At 44.9% G+C, this 18,089-nt stretch overlaps 1 protein-coding gene across 1 annotated transcript in view; it reads right to left on the bottom strand.

The window, feature by feature from the left end:
- LOC105910328 (voltage-dependent calcium channel subunit alpha-2/delta-1) overlaps positions 1–18,089 on the bottom strand; it is a 45,937-nt gene that overhangs the window by 16,480 nt on the left and 11,368 nt on the right. Inside the window, exons 9-18 of the mRNA XM_031563619.2 lie at positions 17,950–18,039; positions 16,881–16,955; positions 16,372–16,449; positions 15,348–15,422; positions 10,458–10,517; positions 7,156–7,212; positions 5,542–5,613; positions 4,568–4,629; positions 4,252–4,328; positions 2,234–2,242 (exon numbers count right to left, since the gene is read on the bottom strand). Of these exons, the coding sequence (XP_031419479.2) occupies positions 2,234–2,242; positions 4,252–4,328; positions 4,568–4,629; positions 5,542–5,613; positions 7,156–7,212; positions 10,458–10,517; positions 15,348–15,422; positions 16,372–16,449; positions 16,881–16,955; positions 17,950–18,039 (655 nt within the window). The remainder of the gene's footprint in view (positions 1–2,233; positions 2,243–4,251; positions 4,329–4,567; positions 4,630–5,541; positions 5,614–7,155; positions 7,213–10,457; positions 10,518–15,347; positions 15,423–16,371; positions 16,450–16,880; positions 16,956–17,949; positions 18,040–18,089) is intronic.

Genomic DNA, 18,089 nt, shown 5'->3' with positions numbered 1-18,089 from the left:
AAATGATGCGGCTTGCAGCATGATGCACTGTTTGGGGATGGGGTTCAAATCTAATCTGACGACCCCAGGGCTGTCAAGGCTAGGCACATGGCGCTTTAAACAAAACAGATAGACTCAAAGGTGCTTTAAAGAAATCCAGAACCAAATTAACTACAATGAAAAACAAAACAAATGACACTCTTCCCATGACGGCAAATCATGCACAGTTTTGCACAGGTCTACTTGATATATAAGGCAATGAGGCTGGGGACATCAAGCCAGAGCTAAAATGAGAAACCAGCCTTAGCGTAGATATGGCCTTATGAGGCCCCAGCACTCTCACACACACACACAGACACACACACACACACACACACACACACACACACACACACACACACACACACACACACACACACACACACAGACACAGACACACACACACACACACACACACACACACACACACACACACACACACACTGTTGTTAGTTATTAGTGGCTCAGGAGTCTGTAATATAAGAGGTCAAGCGGAGCAGATGCTTTGTCATTGCATGCCTTTGGTGAAGGTAGCTTGCCCCGGGATAGTTTTACAAGAAAATAGAGTCAAATTAAGATCTGAAGTAGGTGGGAGGATGCATGTGTGTGTAGGTGCATATGGACATCAAAGGGGCTGATTCATATAGGAAAACAATAACAAACGACAAAAATGCCTGAGGGAAAAATGTTAACTTGATTATTAAGTATGTGTGTGTTTAATACTGTGTTTATATAGCCTTTTTGCCATGTGACTGTTTGGGTGTCTGTCATCACTGTTCATTTAGTGACTTTATAACCTAGAGTGGATCTTCGGATATGGGTCTGGATACAATCTGCGGCAGGTCTGCGGTCGTGTTCGTGGAGTGTGGGTGTGTGTATGTGTGTGTGTGTGTGTGTGTGTGTGTGTGTGTGTGTGTGTGTGTGTGTGCGGTGTGGCGCGGTGCATGGGTCGCCCCATGTTAATGCACGTCTGCTCTTTCCATTACCCCTCCTGTGCAGCTCCCCAGCGCCCCCCAGCCCTCCCCCTCTCTTGGCCGACTGGCCTGCCTGCGCTTTACGGGGGCTGCTTTGAACTCTGGCTTGGACCCAGACACCTGATCCCCAGCCAGGGGCTCCTGTGAGGCTGCTAAAGATGGTCCTGAGGAGGATCAGCCTGCCTCCAACCTTGATCCACACCACCACCCTCTCTCTCTTACACACACACACACACACACACGCACGCACGCACGCACACACACACACAGACCCACACACATCAACAACCCTGGCCTCTGATATGCCTTATGTATTTCTCTCTCCACCACCACGTTCTAAAACCCTTTCACCATACATATATCCAGTTCCAACATCTTTCGCTCTGTAACACCACTCTGTCCCCAGCCTTTGATGTGCGGTTGAAGCGTGCCGGCGTTCTGCTCCCGAATGCCATCTTAAGAGCCGCTGAGTCACTGTTTTTAATGCCTTTATCGATGGGGCACTTTTATGAGAGCATTAAGGCCCGGTCGGTGTGGCTGGACCCTGGGCCGAGTTTGAGTATGAGTCACACAGCGATGGCTCGGGCTGTCTGCAGGATGTCCACTCGACCGTGATCAGCACCGACTCAGTGTCTGCTCAAACAGCAACAGCCAGCCAATGCATCACTCACACGCACACGCACGCACACACACACACACACACACACACACACACACACACACACACACACACACACACACACACACACACACACACACACACACACACACACACACACACACACACACACACACACACACACACACACACACTGCAGACTGCAGACAAAACACGCCGTCGGCTCAGCTAATTATAGCAGCTTGACTAATGGACACGATTTTGCTTGGCGATAGCAGATAAAACGTCCGTCCAGGCCGAGTCTGTGAGGTGTGGCAATAAAAGTGCTGGTGCCAGCGCAGCGCAGTAATGAGCAAGCCTGAATTACACTGGGCGTACTCATCATCACAAGCTCATGCAGACAAGATCAAAACAAGATGTCATAACAGCTCCTGCGTTAGTGAAGATTCACATGCAAGCACCAAATAATAAAAAAAAAAGAAAGGAAAATGACAGGGTTGGAACATAATGAAGATGAGGGAGAGAGTAAGTAAAAGAAAGATGTTGATGAATAGAATATACACAGAGCGAGAGAAAAATTGGAAACTGATGGAAAAGGTTGTACAGATTTGGCAATACTTGCCCAAGATTGCTGCAGCGGAGAGAGAGAGAGAGACAGTCAGAAGGACACAAAGGCAGATAAACGAGAGAATTACAGATCGGTCAACACAGGTATTTAACTAAAGCACTATGCCTCTCGAGCAGTCTATGTGTGTCCACTAGGAGTGCATTAAGGTAATCATTCCTTAATAAATTATGGTGCTTGTCCTGACTGCAGACATTTCCTGAAAATGACCTCACAGGATTCATAAAAGGGGTCGCCGTGGTTACGTATGCTAATAGAAAGGCATATAACTCACAATATTTTATGAATACATGTCTGATATATTATGCATGCTGACTTCATCCAGAGTGCTAGCCCACATTCATGCTGTGTTTAATATCAGTATTGGTGTGGAGGAGAGTATTGCATTTGAATATGCTTCAGGGAGACAGCAATACACATCTAGCTGTTTTTCTGAAGCAGGTTGTTTTCCGAGGGGAAATAATAACTGCTAGCAAAGAAAAGCAAGTCTTTTTTATTGGAATGTATCTCACATGGAGAGTTGAATGAATATCAGTTGAATATCAGTGCTTCTGCATTGTAGCAGGTTGTACCACAGCTGCAAAGATCATTCCCCACAGTGTTTTTGTATACTGAATCTTGTGGTAGTTAGGGACTTTTTAGGGAATTTTTTCTGTACATGTTTCTTAATAGATATATCTGCAGTTACAGCATGCCTAGATTAGGGGTGTATTTCATTAGTCTCTGATGGTCCACTCTCGTTGTGAATAATCCCTTTCAACCCTCAGGGACATACGGCACAGTACAGGACCATGGGTTTCACGTGACACCAGTACCAATAAGGACTAAGATGAAGAACTCGGCCTGCGATTTGTGAAGTATTACAGTAGGCCTGAGTGAAACAGCATGCTTTAGCAGACTTGACTTATGCCATTTTGCTGTAACCGGGGGAGTGCGGCGGACAGTTTGGGAGGAGAATGAAGAGGCCCAGAGGACAGGGAGGCTCCACACACTCCGTGCCCGACACAGGCCTCTCGACCTGGGGGGAGAGGCAGGATCAAAGCCCTGGCCTTCGGAGCTGGGATGGGTGGAAGCCAGCTGGAATTGTGTTTAAAAGACAAATCTCTGCCCTGATCCTGGAGATTACAAACGCTCTCCTGGACATAATCTTTTGACACTTTATCATGGCTATGACTTCAGCAAGGTCTGCCTGAAACATCAGGCTTTTTTTACACTACAAGCAACTGCTTGGAATGTGAGCAGATTCATCCATGCATGTAAGACAGGCGGGCTGCAGTGAAAAGTCTTGCTGACTTTATGCTATTACCTTAAACAGATGGCCTGAAATATAAACCAATAATGTATGTTAATACGATTCCATTTTGCACACAGCCGAGGTTGGTGACAGATTATTTCACAGTGCTCATTGACTTGAGTCATGAACCTAAGAGGATTCCTGTCATTAAGTATCATGTCTCTCCTATGACTCAGGCAGAGGCAGCATAACTAGGTAGGAGTTTCTGCCAGCGCGCCATACGCCGACAGTGATGAGCTGGGAGAGACTGCTGCCTCTAACTGTACGTAGTTTAAAATGAATGGATATGAGGATAGATGACACCATATGGCATTGCAACCACTGGCAGATAAAATGTCCCCTGCAGGCCATGTGTCAGATTGTCTGACACACATATACGCACACACACTCACACACACACACACACACACACACACACACACACACACACACACACACACACACACACACACACACACACACACACACACACATTTTTAATCTTGCTGCCCCTCCACCCCCGTCTCATACACACACCAGTTTCTAATTGCCTCCTAAATTCCATGTCACACAACAGCAGGAACCAAGCTGAGCTCCTGTGATGCACTGTGACTTGATTTGAATCCAGAATTGACACCGGGCCTCTGTTCATAGTTAATGTTTATCACACTACTAACCGCATGTGCTTCGCTCTGTGTGTTCCAACCACTACTGTTCATTCATTTCATCAGTGTGTACTCACATTTGGCCTGCTGGATAGTGTCTCCCAGATTAGCTCGAAGGTAATGCCGACCGTACTCAGGCAAGACAAGGGCCAAGCTGAAAAGCAAAAAAATGTGGTTATGTCACCGGAACATCAACAAATACTGCTCGACATACACACACACACACACACAAACACAACACTGTCACACAACCTCGAACACACCTATACATGCACATATATGCATACAATGATATTAACACCATTGACAAAAAAAGTAGTCTAGTGTAGCCTGAGAGATGGCAATCATAGTGACTCAGTACTGATGCTGTTCAGTTGGACTAGGGGACCTTACCTGTAGTCAGTGCCGTTCACTGGTGCCCAAGTGTATGTCCTGCCGCCTCTGTCGATGTACCTCTGCCAGGGAACACACACATGCAGATAGTTAGTTTAGCTCATTTTGTACTGCCATGAAATCAAAGTCAAAAGCAGCCCTAGAGTTTGTTTGGGAAGACGCAGAGGTTTATTTGCTCTCGAAACAAAAAATGGAACGGAACTTGGCAAGAACACAGTATTCCTGAAACGAATATGAAACAGAGGTCTCCATATTGTGATTTGGTTGATGGACAAGACACCAGCCAATCACAGAGCAGAGCCGGCTGTGGGAACCCTGATCCCTTAGTCCAGTGCAGCCGAGTTGCTGTTTGTGATTTATTTCCATTCCAAAGAAAACTACCTCGGCCAGTCGTTCTTATGAGCTGATTTATACAGCAGTGAAATACAGGTGCCTCTCTTGGTCCCCAAGCCTCCCTCTCAAGAGACCTGACACAAGTTAATCTTCAGGCTGCACGCGGTACCATTGATGGACAGGTAGCTGTTTGGAGTTTGAGGTTTTGAGGCCGGGATGGGGGGTAGTTGGAGGGTTGGTCTGAGGTCTTTTGTTTGGTGGAGATAATCGCTCAAAGCTGTCCGAGTGGAGAGGGCTTTCATGCAAGCCTACAGTTCTCAGTGGGACAGCCGAGCTGTTTTTTTGCGGCCATTATGGAGAGAGGTTTCACAATGGGAGAAGGGAAAAAAATGATCAAAAGCTCACTTGAACGCTGCAAACCTCAAAGGGCCCATTGTGTTTTTAAATTATGGGAATAAAATAATTCACGTTTGGTTAGAAGGAAATGCGATGCGTGAAATAAACGGCTCCGTATTTCAGACTGCTGGAGCAGGTTTGTTTAAGGGTAATGTCCGCCGCTTTTTCTTCATGCGTTAAGCTAACCAAACCGTATCAATCTCCAACATCCTTAAGCTGTGAGGGAACACCATCTCTAAACTCACCTCATCATATGACTTCACCAGTGTGTCTATGGTCATTGCTCCTGTCTCCCCATCAATCATCTGTTTCCTTATCTGTATCAATGATATATAGACAGATAGAACAGTAGAGAGATATATAAATAGAGAAAGAGAGAGAGAGAGACAGTGTGTAAGAGACAGACAGAGAGAGAGAGAGATAGAGAGAGAGAGATAGAGAGAGAGAGAGAGAGAGAGAGAGAGAGATGGTATGTTAGAGCACATAAGATGTTTACTAGACATATCTGGCACACCTGGGTATACTGCCTGATAGGTACAGTGTGAGCAGCATGGCTGGTAGATCGCAAACAGGAGGCAAATGCTAAACTCTCCGTGTTACCTCTCCGTCTATAAATTTCCTCTTTTTTTTACCCCTGCTTTCCTTAAATCATCCCCTGCTCAATCCGAACCAGATCTCAGATGCGATGGGCTTCTCAGCCAGCGCTCTCGGAGAGACCCCCCGATTCTCACCACTCTTTCCCAGAGCAGCAGTAATGTTTACTGCCTGTCCTGGATACACAATGTTATGTTCAGGGAGGAATTGTCTCCTTCTGGAGCCGCGCTGCAGTCGGGCCGACCTGACTTACAGCTGTGGGGCTGGGAGATTGGCGCGGGCGGGGGGGGAGGGGGGGAGGGAGGGAGGGAGGGAGGGAGGGAGGGGGTCAGATTCTGCTGTTTTCATCCAGGAGCTGCAGAGCCAAGTAGCTCACAGACGATGGATGCAGGGTGTGAGGGTGGGTTCTAAGTAGGTACCCACTACTGCTACTACTACTACTACTACTACTACTACTACTACTACTACTACTACTACTACTACTGCTACTACTACTACTACTACTACTGATAATGCTACTACTACTGCTAATGCTACTACTACTGCTACTACTACTACTACTATTACTATTACTACTGCTACTACTACTACTACTACTGCTGCTGCTGCTGCTGCTGCTGCTACTACTACTACTACTACTACTACTACTACTACTACTACTGATAATGCTACTACTACTACTACTGCTACTGCTACTACTACTACTACTACTACTGCTACTACTACTACTACTGATAATGCTACTACTACTACTACTGCTACTGCTACTACTACTACTACTACTACTACTACTACTACTACTACTGATAATGCTACTACTACTACTACTGCTACTGCTACTACTGCTACTACTACTACTACTGCTACTACTACTACTGCTGCTGCTACAGCTAGTGCTACTACTACTGCTACTGCTACTACTACTACTACTACTACTACTGCTACTACTACTACTGCTGCTGCTACAGCTAGTGCTACTAGGACTACTACTACAGAAAACTGTTAGGTTGTCATTTTGTGTTCCACTAGTGTCCCCTGTTTCAAACAAGAAAACCGTCAACACAGACACGCACGCACGCCGGACACACTCACACACACACACTCGCACTGGCACACGCACACGCACACGCACGCGCACGCACACGCACACGCACACGCACACACACACACCTCTCATGTCCAGCTTGCTCTCAAGTACAAATACTGTTTATGAGTAAATGTGAGCCTGCACGAGTGCATTTGTGTATCTGTGGTTGACACATTACCTCCACTTTATTGGCATTTTCTAGCTCGGCATCAAGAAAGTCCAAGGTGACCGGCTCCTGGAATTTGGGGTTCTGCAGGGAGACAAAGCATTCCTTAAAAGAGCTCTCTCGTGACACGTGCATGCTTTGACTATGTCATAGTTCATGTTTAAAACGTCACTGCTTTTTAAAAACACTGTTCTGTGACTGATGACAGGTACTGTATATAAGGTTTGGACAGTAAAACTATGAAACATATTTGACACACTGGTCCCTTTAAAAATGTGATACATCCTCAATATATTGGTATATAAGAATACGAGTTTTATTTTATGAGATGCAATATGGCCCAATAAACTTGCATGTAATAGAGAAGAGAGTGTTCAGGAAAAGACATCATCAGGACATACAAAGTGCTTTCGTGGATGTGTGTGGGTCTACATGACTGAGTAAGGCGTAGAGTCAGTAAGGGACCTTTTCTAGGAGATTTCTACACCTATGAGAAGATTTTCCTCTGCATTTACATCAATGTAGATCATAATTATAGATCATGGAGTTCTTGACTGCAGTTGACATTTGATTCAGCTCCACTTTTTAGAGCATTATATATATATATATATGTATGTATATATATACTGTATATATACTGTATATATATATACAGTGAGCTTACTTACAAAATCATCAAGAATGTATTTATTTACTTAACTTTTTCCTCTAAATGGTGGTGGAGCAGTGAGCACAAACACGTCTAGAAACACATGTTACTCGTGTCATTGTTATCAATAACACATTCTTGACCGAAGGCAAGTACATGGTTGGGGAATATATGTTCTATTTCCTGCAGGATGAAAACGTTGAACGATCATCAACATTTTTTTATTTCTAGATCGCTTCTGATTCTTTAATTCTGGGCGCCTTAGTCCAAGTAAATCTCCATATACTGTGAAGTGTAGGAGTACTCATGACAGAGTTTGGCTTGGTCAGTGGAGTGAATGTCGACAAACATGTGGTCATATTCAAGAGATTTTACAGACTCGACACCCCCTGATGAGCTCATGCCGGTCAACATGTGACAGAGGAAAATCAAGTTGATGTCTTACATGTCATTCAGAGAGAGAACACACACCACCAAAGATCACCATGCAGATAGAGAGACACACACAGTCGAGGATGAGGAGGGGTGAGTGTGACGAAGAGCCAGTCCGTGGAAACAGAAAGAAGTGAGCAGAGAGAAGTGCACAAATCAGACAAATGATGACAAAAGAACAAATACAAATCACAGACTTTACTTGTGAGACACACACACAAAAAAGAAAGAAAGCAGAAAGAAAGCAGAAAGAAAGAAAAAGAAAGACAACAAGAAAGAAAGAAAGAACACACATCAAACAGACAGCGACGAAAGTGAAAGGGAGAGAAAAAGGAACAGCGACGGAGGGAGAGAGCTGGGTGAAAATGAGCCATGAGATTGCCATAAGGGATATGAAAGTGGCGCTCTGTTCTAGCCTAATGAGACACAGGCAGACGGACAGAGCCTTTCAAAGCACTGGGGTTGCCCTTTGCTCCACTGACAGCGGGGGGATTTAAATAGCAGCTAGGGGGATGATTGACATGTGTCTGCCGCTAACCCAATCAGCCCCCCCACACCATTCCCTCGCAGTAGGAGGGATGAGGAGCGGCGTATGAAAAATATCTCAATATTCAACTCCTCCACGCGGACTCTGAGGCTGTTTGAAAGTAATATCTCGCCCTGGAAAGAGTCCAGTACCCTGCACTGGAATGCACATATAAAAGGCATGCAAAGGCCGTACGCACACGGTTAGAGAAGCGTGCTCGATAAGGAGCTACGCCTATGTGATCGCACTGTTGCTGCGTCATTGGCTGGCTCAACTGTGGCTTGGCTACCATGTGTTTCTTCTGTGGATGCTGTGACTAATTTAGCATAGGCACTCTTTTACATAACCTGTAAATGATTTACAGAAATTCCCAAACAGAGGTATTTGGTTTTTGAAAAAAAAAAGACAAAATAAAACAAAACGTTGCCTAAAGGAAACTTCCTGGATGAAACTCCGGCAGTTATTTTCCACTGCCTGACTGGTGCTGTTCTGAGAGCTGCGTTGTAGCCCTGCATAAGCAGCAGCAGTTGGAGTCATCTCAGGAGACACAATAACAGGCCCAACAAGACAGTTGCCCGTGTCATCTCTAAACAGGAAATACCCAATTATATCTCATGCTCTTCACTTCCTTTCTGGCTTAAGCACTTTCCCCCTTACCGAAAAAAAAAGTCTTGAAATGTCTAAACCCCACAAACACAATTTGAAATTCCATTCAAGGCTATATCACTCACTGTTATAGCTAATCAAAAAAATACTTTAAGTGAACAATGATGTCTCAGTGGAAGAATTAAAGAAAAGACAATACTGCTGTATTGGATATATCCTGACAAATGGAGTTTTGGAGCAACAGTATTCATCCAAACGGCACAGTTAGACGGGGAGCACTCACTGACAGGCAGACTAAATGTACTATAGCTCAGGGCACTGTAGCATGTCTACCGACTATGGATGAGCGACCTACAGAGTATGCTCTACTTAGAGCGCACTGCAGGGCTCTAAGGACAGGGGGGGGAATGCAGGAAATACCACAGTTTCAGGATGGGTCGTCTGCAGAGCTCAGAGGCTCAGGCACGGGAGCTGCTATGGTCATGACCTCAGTCCGGGGCTTTTTTTTCTCTTCAGTGAGGGGGTAAGAACCACAGCGCAACACCAGCCGGGGTGTCAGGGGAGTGCTGTGGAGTTGGGGATTAACTATTGAATGAAATCTCCTCTGCTGCGATAGCCTGACCAGGAATAGCCAATGTGGTCATCCCCCTACTGAGAGACAAGGCTACATCTTGGTGGGAATATTATTACACTGGAGACTTGCAGTTCATTTCAGTCGGTTGCCTCTGGTCCTGTGCTTTAAAGAACATGAAAAATCCAATGAGCCTCTGAAATTTAAAATGAATTCAAGTAACGGTAAGATGTATTGAACTGTGTGTTCAGTACGACCTTTAACATCATTTCTAAATTCATAAATTACTTGGAGAAATTCTTTTTAGCACCTAAACGTGAGCCCATTCTGAAAGAGCACTTAACGCATTCCCATTAATAACCATGGAACCAGCACTACTTACTCTAGCACTACGCTCCACAGACTATAAGCACAGACAAACCTTCCTGTCAAAACACAGACGACATCTAACTGTCTATACACTACAAACACACTCACTTCAAAGTTCACACACACACACACACACACTGCTGACTATGTGTCGTTCTCACCTCATGGAAGGTAATGGCATATTTGTTATTTAGCCTTATGTGACGATTACGGATCCTTTTCTGAGAACCAGCAGTGATGGAAAGAAATGAAACTCGTTTGTTTGTCAGCAAAACAAACAAGATGAATCCAACAAAAAGAGCTACATTTCATGAAAGCAAAAGGAGGATGGAGGTAAAGCGGGGAGACATTACAAAACGGAGCTTCTAAAATAGATTTATTAATAGGCAATATATTTCTCATATCATACCATGTCATGCACACATAGTGTCTATGTGTGTGTGTGTGTGTGTGTGTGTGTGTGCGAGCATGTAGGTGTGTGTGCATATGTGTGTACATATGTGTTTATGCTTGGATTTATGTGAGTGTATGTGCGAACAAAACACAAATGATCACGTCATCGGTTGCGCAGAAACACTGAAAGGCCTATTTACTGATACAATCATCACATCCTGGGCCCCGTCTTAGAGCTGCAGTGAACAAATTCACCCATGTGTTTTTTTTTCTCTCTATAATACTCCTTCACGCATATCTCACACATACTGTACACACACACACACACACACACACACACACACACACACACACACACACACACACACACACACACACACACCACACACACACTGAAAGTCTGCTTTTGAGAGAGAGAGAGAGAAAAAAAAAACGATGAGGTTAAGTGCCTCGTCCAAGGCGGAGAGATTGAATCCATCCCTCTGTGTCTTACTCAATTAGGCCTGAGAAACTGTGACCATGTTGGAGTAGATCTGAACATCTGTCCTGGCCAGATCAAACCTTCGGATCTGATCAAGGCTGGCTGGGCACAGGGAAATCATTTCTACCAAACGAGGCCTGCGCAGCACATGGGCACACAGCGAGGCTGAGTAAAGCTGAGCAGAGCAGAGCAGAGGTAGGCCAGGGGTAGGCCAGGGGTGGCCCTGGTGAGTGGCTTTGGCTCCACAGCAGAGATGCCTTACACGCCTCCCAATCAAACAGAACCACTGCACTGTGAAGCCTGAAGGTGAAATAAATTCCATTTGAAGTCAATCACAAATTACATTGGGACAGATAACATTTTAAATGTAATATCACATTCAAAATAATAGCTTTTCTCCTTAAAATGCAGCCACTGAGTGGAAGTCTACTGACAGCTATACTTATATTAGCCCTAAATTTACCATATGTGTGTTTTTGTCAGAGAACAGTACATTTCAGCAATTTCACGATAAAACGTGTGTACGGTGGTGACGTTTCATACACATGTCCATATCAAACTCAATCCTCTTCAGTGACGTAGAAACAGGGACATTAACCAGATACTGACAAAAAAAATCAATGACATATAGCACAAATTATGAGCTGGTATTTTGGTCCACAGCATGACCTTTCTGATGTGAACGTTCCCTTTATTTGGGTAGCTATATGTTGTTCCCAGGAGGCACTGTTTTTATGAGTGTATTTAGTTAGCGCTGGGGGACAGACATAATCCCATTACCCCAAATGCCAGCCTGTCACAACACCAACATGTCATAGCACAGTTCTATCAACCAAGCCGTGCCGCACCACCCGGGCAAAGGGTAAAGATTTTATACATAGGCACCGCAGGAGATACCTAACCTGGGCCACATGTGAACGTGACCTTTCCGTCCTGATTGCTAGCAAGGCCAGACGGTGGCGTGACGGTGAGGGTGACACTGCTGAGTAGCAGATTAGCACGAGTCTCTATAGTCAACCAGGCAGCCAGCTGGCCGGCAAAGAGGAAGAGCCGGTTACTGAACATCGCAACGTTAATAATATAAGACCAAAATGCTAGGTTTTACACATTTAAAATATCCCATTCAAATTTCCATTTCAGCAACGCGTCGTTCGTTGTAAATTTGCGTGACAGACAAAGTCTCCTTCATTCAATCTGCATAATCTGGAAAGGCACGTGCTGGGCTATAAAGTTTTCTTACTTTATTTACCTGCTATAAAACTGAATCAGCTGCTTTGATATCCATTAGATGAAATGGAGCTACATCTTAAATAGAGCCACATGTGAGCTCCTTTGTAACTTTGAAATGTATCAGCTTTATATGGTGGCGGTGATGACTTTGGCTGTGTAAGCAGAGACAGTGGTTTAGCATCACATGTCTTTGACTCTGAGCATGAAATTGTACATGTGTTCAGTAAGTGCTCGCTGGCTTGGTAAACAAATGTGTTTTCTGAAAATACTAATGCAAAGCATTTCACCCTTGTAGTCTGGAGTTGCATCCACACTCTTTTGATTTGACATCAAAGACATTGAATAAGAGTCGGACTCCCTACAGTGAGAACCATGTTAGCTTTGGAATCTTAGTGTCACTGTTCATAGGATGATCCATGGTATTCTGTGGACAGGCTGTTTGGAATGGAGACTAGCTGGGTGTGAACAAAACCTATTTTCCCCCACCTAGACTCGACAATAACTTCTGCCTTAATGCATTTGAATGTTTCATCATCCTTGGCATCACTACCTCGTGAACATACAACCGTCCCTGTGCTAAGGGCGCAGTGGTTGTTCAGGGATTCGGGACGGCATGGTTAAGAAAACTTTGTGGAAGGACGAGTTACACACTGGACAGCAACCTCCGTATTGGCTGATGCAACTGTTTGATTTGCTTTGAGTGTGAAGGTTTTGAGAGAGTGCTTTCCAGACAGTGGACCCGGAGGTTTTGTTTTTGTAGATTTCATCACAGCAGCCGTCGCTCCACACCGGCCCTCGGTGTCATCACTCACGTAGACAAGTCTCCCAGCTGAGATTATCGTTGCGAATCACATCAACACCAGGATACATGACAGACAGCTCCATGTGGGATGTGTTCAGCAGAAGCACCTCGCATCAAGATGGATCCAACCCGTGATTTCAGATACGAGGTATATTCAGATATGAGATATATTCAGGCGGCAGTGGTACAGGAGGTAGAGAAGTCGTTTAGTAATCAGAAGGTTGCTAGTTCGATTCCCTGTCGAAGCGTCCTTGGGCAAGACACTGAACCCCTAATTGCTCCTGATGTGCAGTGTGCCATCAGTGTAAATGTACAATGTGTATACATCCTTGTAAGTCGCTTTGGATAAAAGTGTCTGCTAAATGTAAATGTATGAGATATATTCTGATATTCTGATGTATTCAGATATCCAGATATATATTCACATACTAGTTACTAACTCACATTAATGCTGTGCTAATGATTATTGCTCACAGAGATTAAAACAAAACACAAAAGGAAAAAAAGAAAAGGGAATTAAGACAAAAGAAAACAGGAGAAATCTAGTCATTTACAGAAGTCTATTAAAATGGTAATTTGTTTGACAGAGCATTTAATTCTGTTTTTCTCTCTCTTTCTCTCTCTCAGTTTTGGATTTGCACCATACTAAGACCGTAATACTTCACTTCCATTAAGCGAATATCATCATTACCAGATAATGGATTTTTTACGCAAGTTCCACATAGTTAGGCCAATAAAACAACTCATCAGCTACACACATTTTCAAAGTATGTGAATAAGTCACAATGTGCCCCTGCTTTAAGAAAAAAAAGGAACCTTTGATGTGACGGCAAAAAATAAAAAACATGTCTAACCAATAAAGCCATGACTACACATTCCACTAGGCTCTAGTTAACAGTAAAAATCCAAGCCACAGAAACATGATGGGAATCTCATGGTACTGTACGTGTTTGGCCTCTGGGGATGGGAATATGGTACTCCTTAACATCCCAAACAATATATTCCTGTCTCTTATCTCTTCCCTTCTCCCATTACATATGTCATGTTTGAGGGATGATGTGTTCAACATGGGCCAGTTCAGTAGGAGAGGTCTCTCTGTTTTTGATGTGCATCGTGACCCGTCTGACATATTCTTTGCACTGACAAAATCTATTGAAAAACATATATGCAGGTTCACAGCCAGACAGTCAGTATCTCCAGGCAAACTGTAAGTGTTGTAGTGGGGGGGCGAGTGCCCAGCTTTGCAGAGAACATGTGGTTATTAAATGCAAAAGGAATACAGAAACAAAGATGGCCTGTGTGGAAAAGGCATGTCGGGGAGAACTCAGATACCATGCCATTACAGGGTAGGTCATATGCACGCATGTAATGGCCTTCTGTGCAGAGGTTTGCCAACGAGTCTCTAAATATCCCCCGTGCTGCTGTCTTCGCTGAATCACACTTAATGTGCCAAGAGAGAGGGGGAGCGAGGCAATGGCGCACAACAGGAAAAAGAAAGATGTCCTCTTGTGTGTTCTTTTCTTCGAACCCCACACCGGAGCACATTTTCCATACAGTACTACATATGAATGCATATCTCTGTCTGTCTGTCTCTCTCTCTCTCTCTCTCTCTGTCTCTCTCTCTCTCTCTCTTCTCTCTCTCTGTCTCTCTCTCTCTCTCTCTCTCTGTCTCTCTCTCTCTCTCTCTGTCTCTCTCTGTCTCTCTCTCTCTCTCTCTTCTCTCTCTCTCTCTCTCACTGTGTGTGAAAAGGGCTGTGGGGGAAGAAGTAAGGGAGATGAGAGGAGAGATAGAGGAGGAGAAAGGGAGAGCAAGAGAGAGAGAATGAAAGGAAGAGTAAGAAAACGAACAGGCTCTTCCCTGAGATGAAGCCCCTACTGCACTCTCTCCAAAAAAATTAAACTTGATTAAATAAACAGATGATTAGGATTCTGGCAGCGCTGCTGGCCTTCCTCACTTCCTCACACACACACACACACACCCACACACCCACACCCACACCCACACACACACACCCACACACACACACCCACACACACACAGCTGAACTCCCCTGCTGTGTCAGTAGTGTTTGCAGCTCTTCAACAGCTCCCAACTGTCTGAGAGAGGGGGGGGGGGGGGGACTGAGGGAGTGTGTGTTACCTTACCTTAGGCTGCAGGTTGGGATGCAGCAGCACGTATCCGTTGGGATCGATGGCAAAGTAGTATCCATTAGGGCTGATCTGCGGGGATAGAGAGAAGGCACTGGCCTGAATGCTGAGTGACAGGTTAACAGCCCTGGACCACCTGAGAGGGGAGAACCCACCGCCGCGAGAGCTTGGCAAGGCATCCAGGAGAGGCATTACTGCCATTTGCGGGGCTTTTTGTTTTTAATCTATGCGGATGTATCGAGGAAACTCAACGCGCTCGCCGTGTTAATCAAGGCAAGTCTCCCTCATATGGAAATGCTACGCGTAGCGAAAATGGCAAATCCCAAGTGTGTAAAATGTTAAATACAAGCAGATGCTGGGGGTGATGTATGAGCCTTTGGGTCAACGCTCGATCTTTCAATCACGTGTGTTACAGCAGGCAAGGGGGGAAAGCCCACCTGGGAGGAAGCATCACACCCAGCGCCCTTTCCTTACTTCAGAATTCAGTTTTATTCTATTTCTTTCATTACAGTCACTAGTGTACAGACGCCATCATTGATCTCGCAGCTCTTAAAGAATGATTACCTCATGCTGTATGTTAACAGAGATTTAAGAGCATGGGTGTCACGAATGGAAATTCTGGAAGAAGGCTATAATGTCTAAAAATTATTTTTGACTGTCAGCACCAAATTTCTAAATTCTTCTCACTGGACACATTTGGACTCTAGCACTGAAGTATTTATCCAACATCAACACAGAAGAGTCCATTTGTAACTACAGAACCAGACCACACTGACAGACCGCTGCATGCGTGTGGACCCTCAGGTCTCAGCAATCAAGGGGCGAGGAGGGGGAAGTTGGATGTGTGTGTGTGGTGTTTGTGTGTGTGTGATGTTTGTTTGTGTATGTGTGTGTGATTGTTTGTGTGAGTATGTATGTGTGATGTCTGTGTGTGGATGTGTGTGTGTGTGTGTGTGTGTGTGTGATGTCTGTGTGTGGATGTGTGTGTGTGTGTGTGTGTGTGTGTGGATTTGTAACTCACAGTGAAGCGAGGTGTGAGTCTCTTGATGTCGTTCAGAGACACGTCCACTCCCATCACTCCCAGGATCAGTTGGTTTTGCTGCCTCAGTGAAAACACAGAACACCGATGTACAGAACACACACACACACACACCACCAGAACATTACACCCTGTTTTTCACCAACTTCCTCTGTTGATTTGTACTTCCTTGCTTCCCGTTAGTATAATGTACTATGATAATGGCTGTACGCCGTGGCCATCTCTTAGCGGCCACTGCCCTCCGGGTCGTGGCATGGGTGCCGTATCTGGGCGCAGCGTGTCCGTCAGCATGTCGGTATATTCCAGCACTTCATTATAAACACATCACACATTTCCAGAAAAAAGCTCTATTAATAGCCATAGGGCCTGCAGTATGTGTTGGTCTGGTTTCCATCAACTGGACTAGATCTATTTCACGAGCAAATAAGCATGTGGATTTTGAGCCAGGGCGAGGTTTGTGTGTCTTACTGTAGCTGATGAGAGAAACAGACCTGGTTTTGCGAGCCTTCTTTGGACCTGGTCTTGTTGAAGACGGGAAGAGTCCCTGTGATGACCAAGCCTAGCTCCTGGGGTCGTGAGGTCAGGGAAAAGATCGTGAGGGTTAACAACACAAACAGCATAACCTGTCTCCTCTTCTCTCTATGGCATTTCTAACATGCTGAGAATCATACTAAGATGACCAACCACAGCTGATAGGATCGTAAGGTTAGGATAGAGGTTATAGGGGTTCAAAAAAGAAACAGTAGGACTTGTCCACTCATATCCTCTCTGTGGCATTTCAATGTTATACTCCATATAGTAAGAACCTGTCTCTTACCCCCAGAAGGCATCGATAGCATGCATGGGTGGCATTGGAATAACAACATCAACAAGGCAAATCCTCAGTGTCTACCTCTCCCATGTAAAAAAAAAATTCTTTCGCTTTTCAGTTGATGCTAATATAGTTGGCTAGTCAATGCAACATCTTAGCCTTGCTTGCTAATTACCTAGGGTAAAAACACTGTGAACTCTGTGAAAAAAACATTTGTTTTTCTCCTGTGACTTTAAAACTGAACTCCCAAACACTGTAACAATCAAATGAGCCCATTTCATTTCCAGCAGAAAGGAACATAAAAGCAGAGACAGGATGCATCCCCAGAGCCGTAACCACAACAGCAGCTCCGAGACGCAAGAATACTGTACTCTGCAGGCCCAGGCAGCAGGAACAGCAATAACAACAACAGCAGCACAGAGCAGGGATGTGGTTTACACAGTATCTAATCTCATAGCAGTGTGTGTGCTGGCTAAATTCGGCCACACTTTCCATAACAGAGCGTGTTTCCTAGCCTGTCGGCCATCTCGTTTTCCTCTCCCCCTGGCACTTGTTTTGAGTCATAAACAGCAGATGGGAGATGTGGCTGATGTGTGAGAGGTGGGTGGGAGAAAGGGACAGAAGGGGGAAGGGAGAGAGAGGTGTGCAGAGAGAGAGAGAGGGGGGGGGTGTGTGTGCAGAGAGCAAGAGAGAGATACAGAGATAACTATATTGGAAGATGCAGGGAAAAATGATACATGTGATCTTACCAGTGCATCTAGGTAGACATTTGTCCATTGCACCTTCTTGGCATCCTTATCTGCGAGAACCATGGGCCTACCGAGGACATCCAAATACTCCTGCAGTGCACACACACACACACACACGCACACAGACACACACACACACA

Source organism: Clupea harengus, chromosome 3 (genome assembly GCF_900700415.2).
Source record: "Clupea harengus chromosome 3, Ch_v2.0.2, whole genome shotgun sequence".
NCBI classification, from domain to species: domain Eukaryota; kingdom Metazoa; phylum Chordata; class Actinopteri; order Clupeiformes; family Clupeidae; genus Clupea; species Clupea harengus.
The sequence above is the reverse complement of the archived record's forward strand: the minus strand, read 5'-3'. Positions and strand labels throughout refer to the sequence as shown.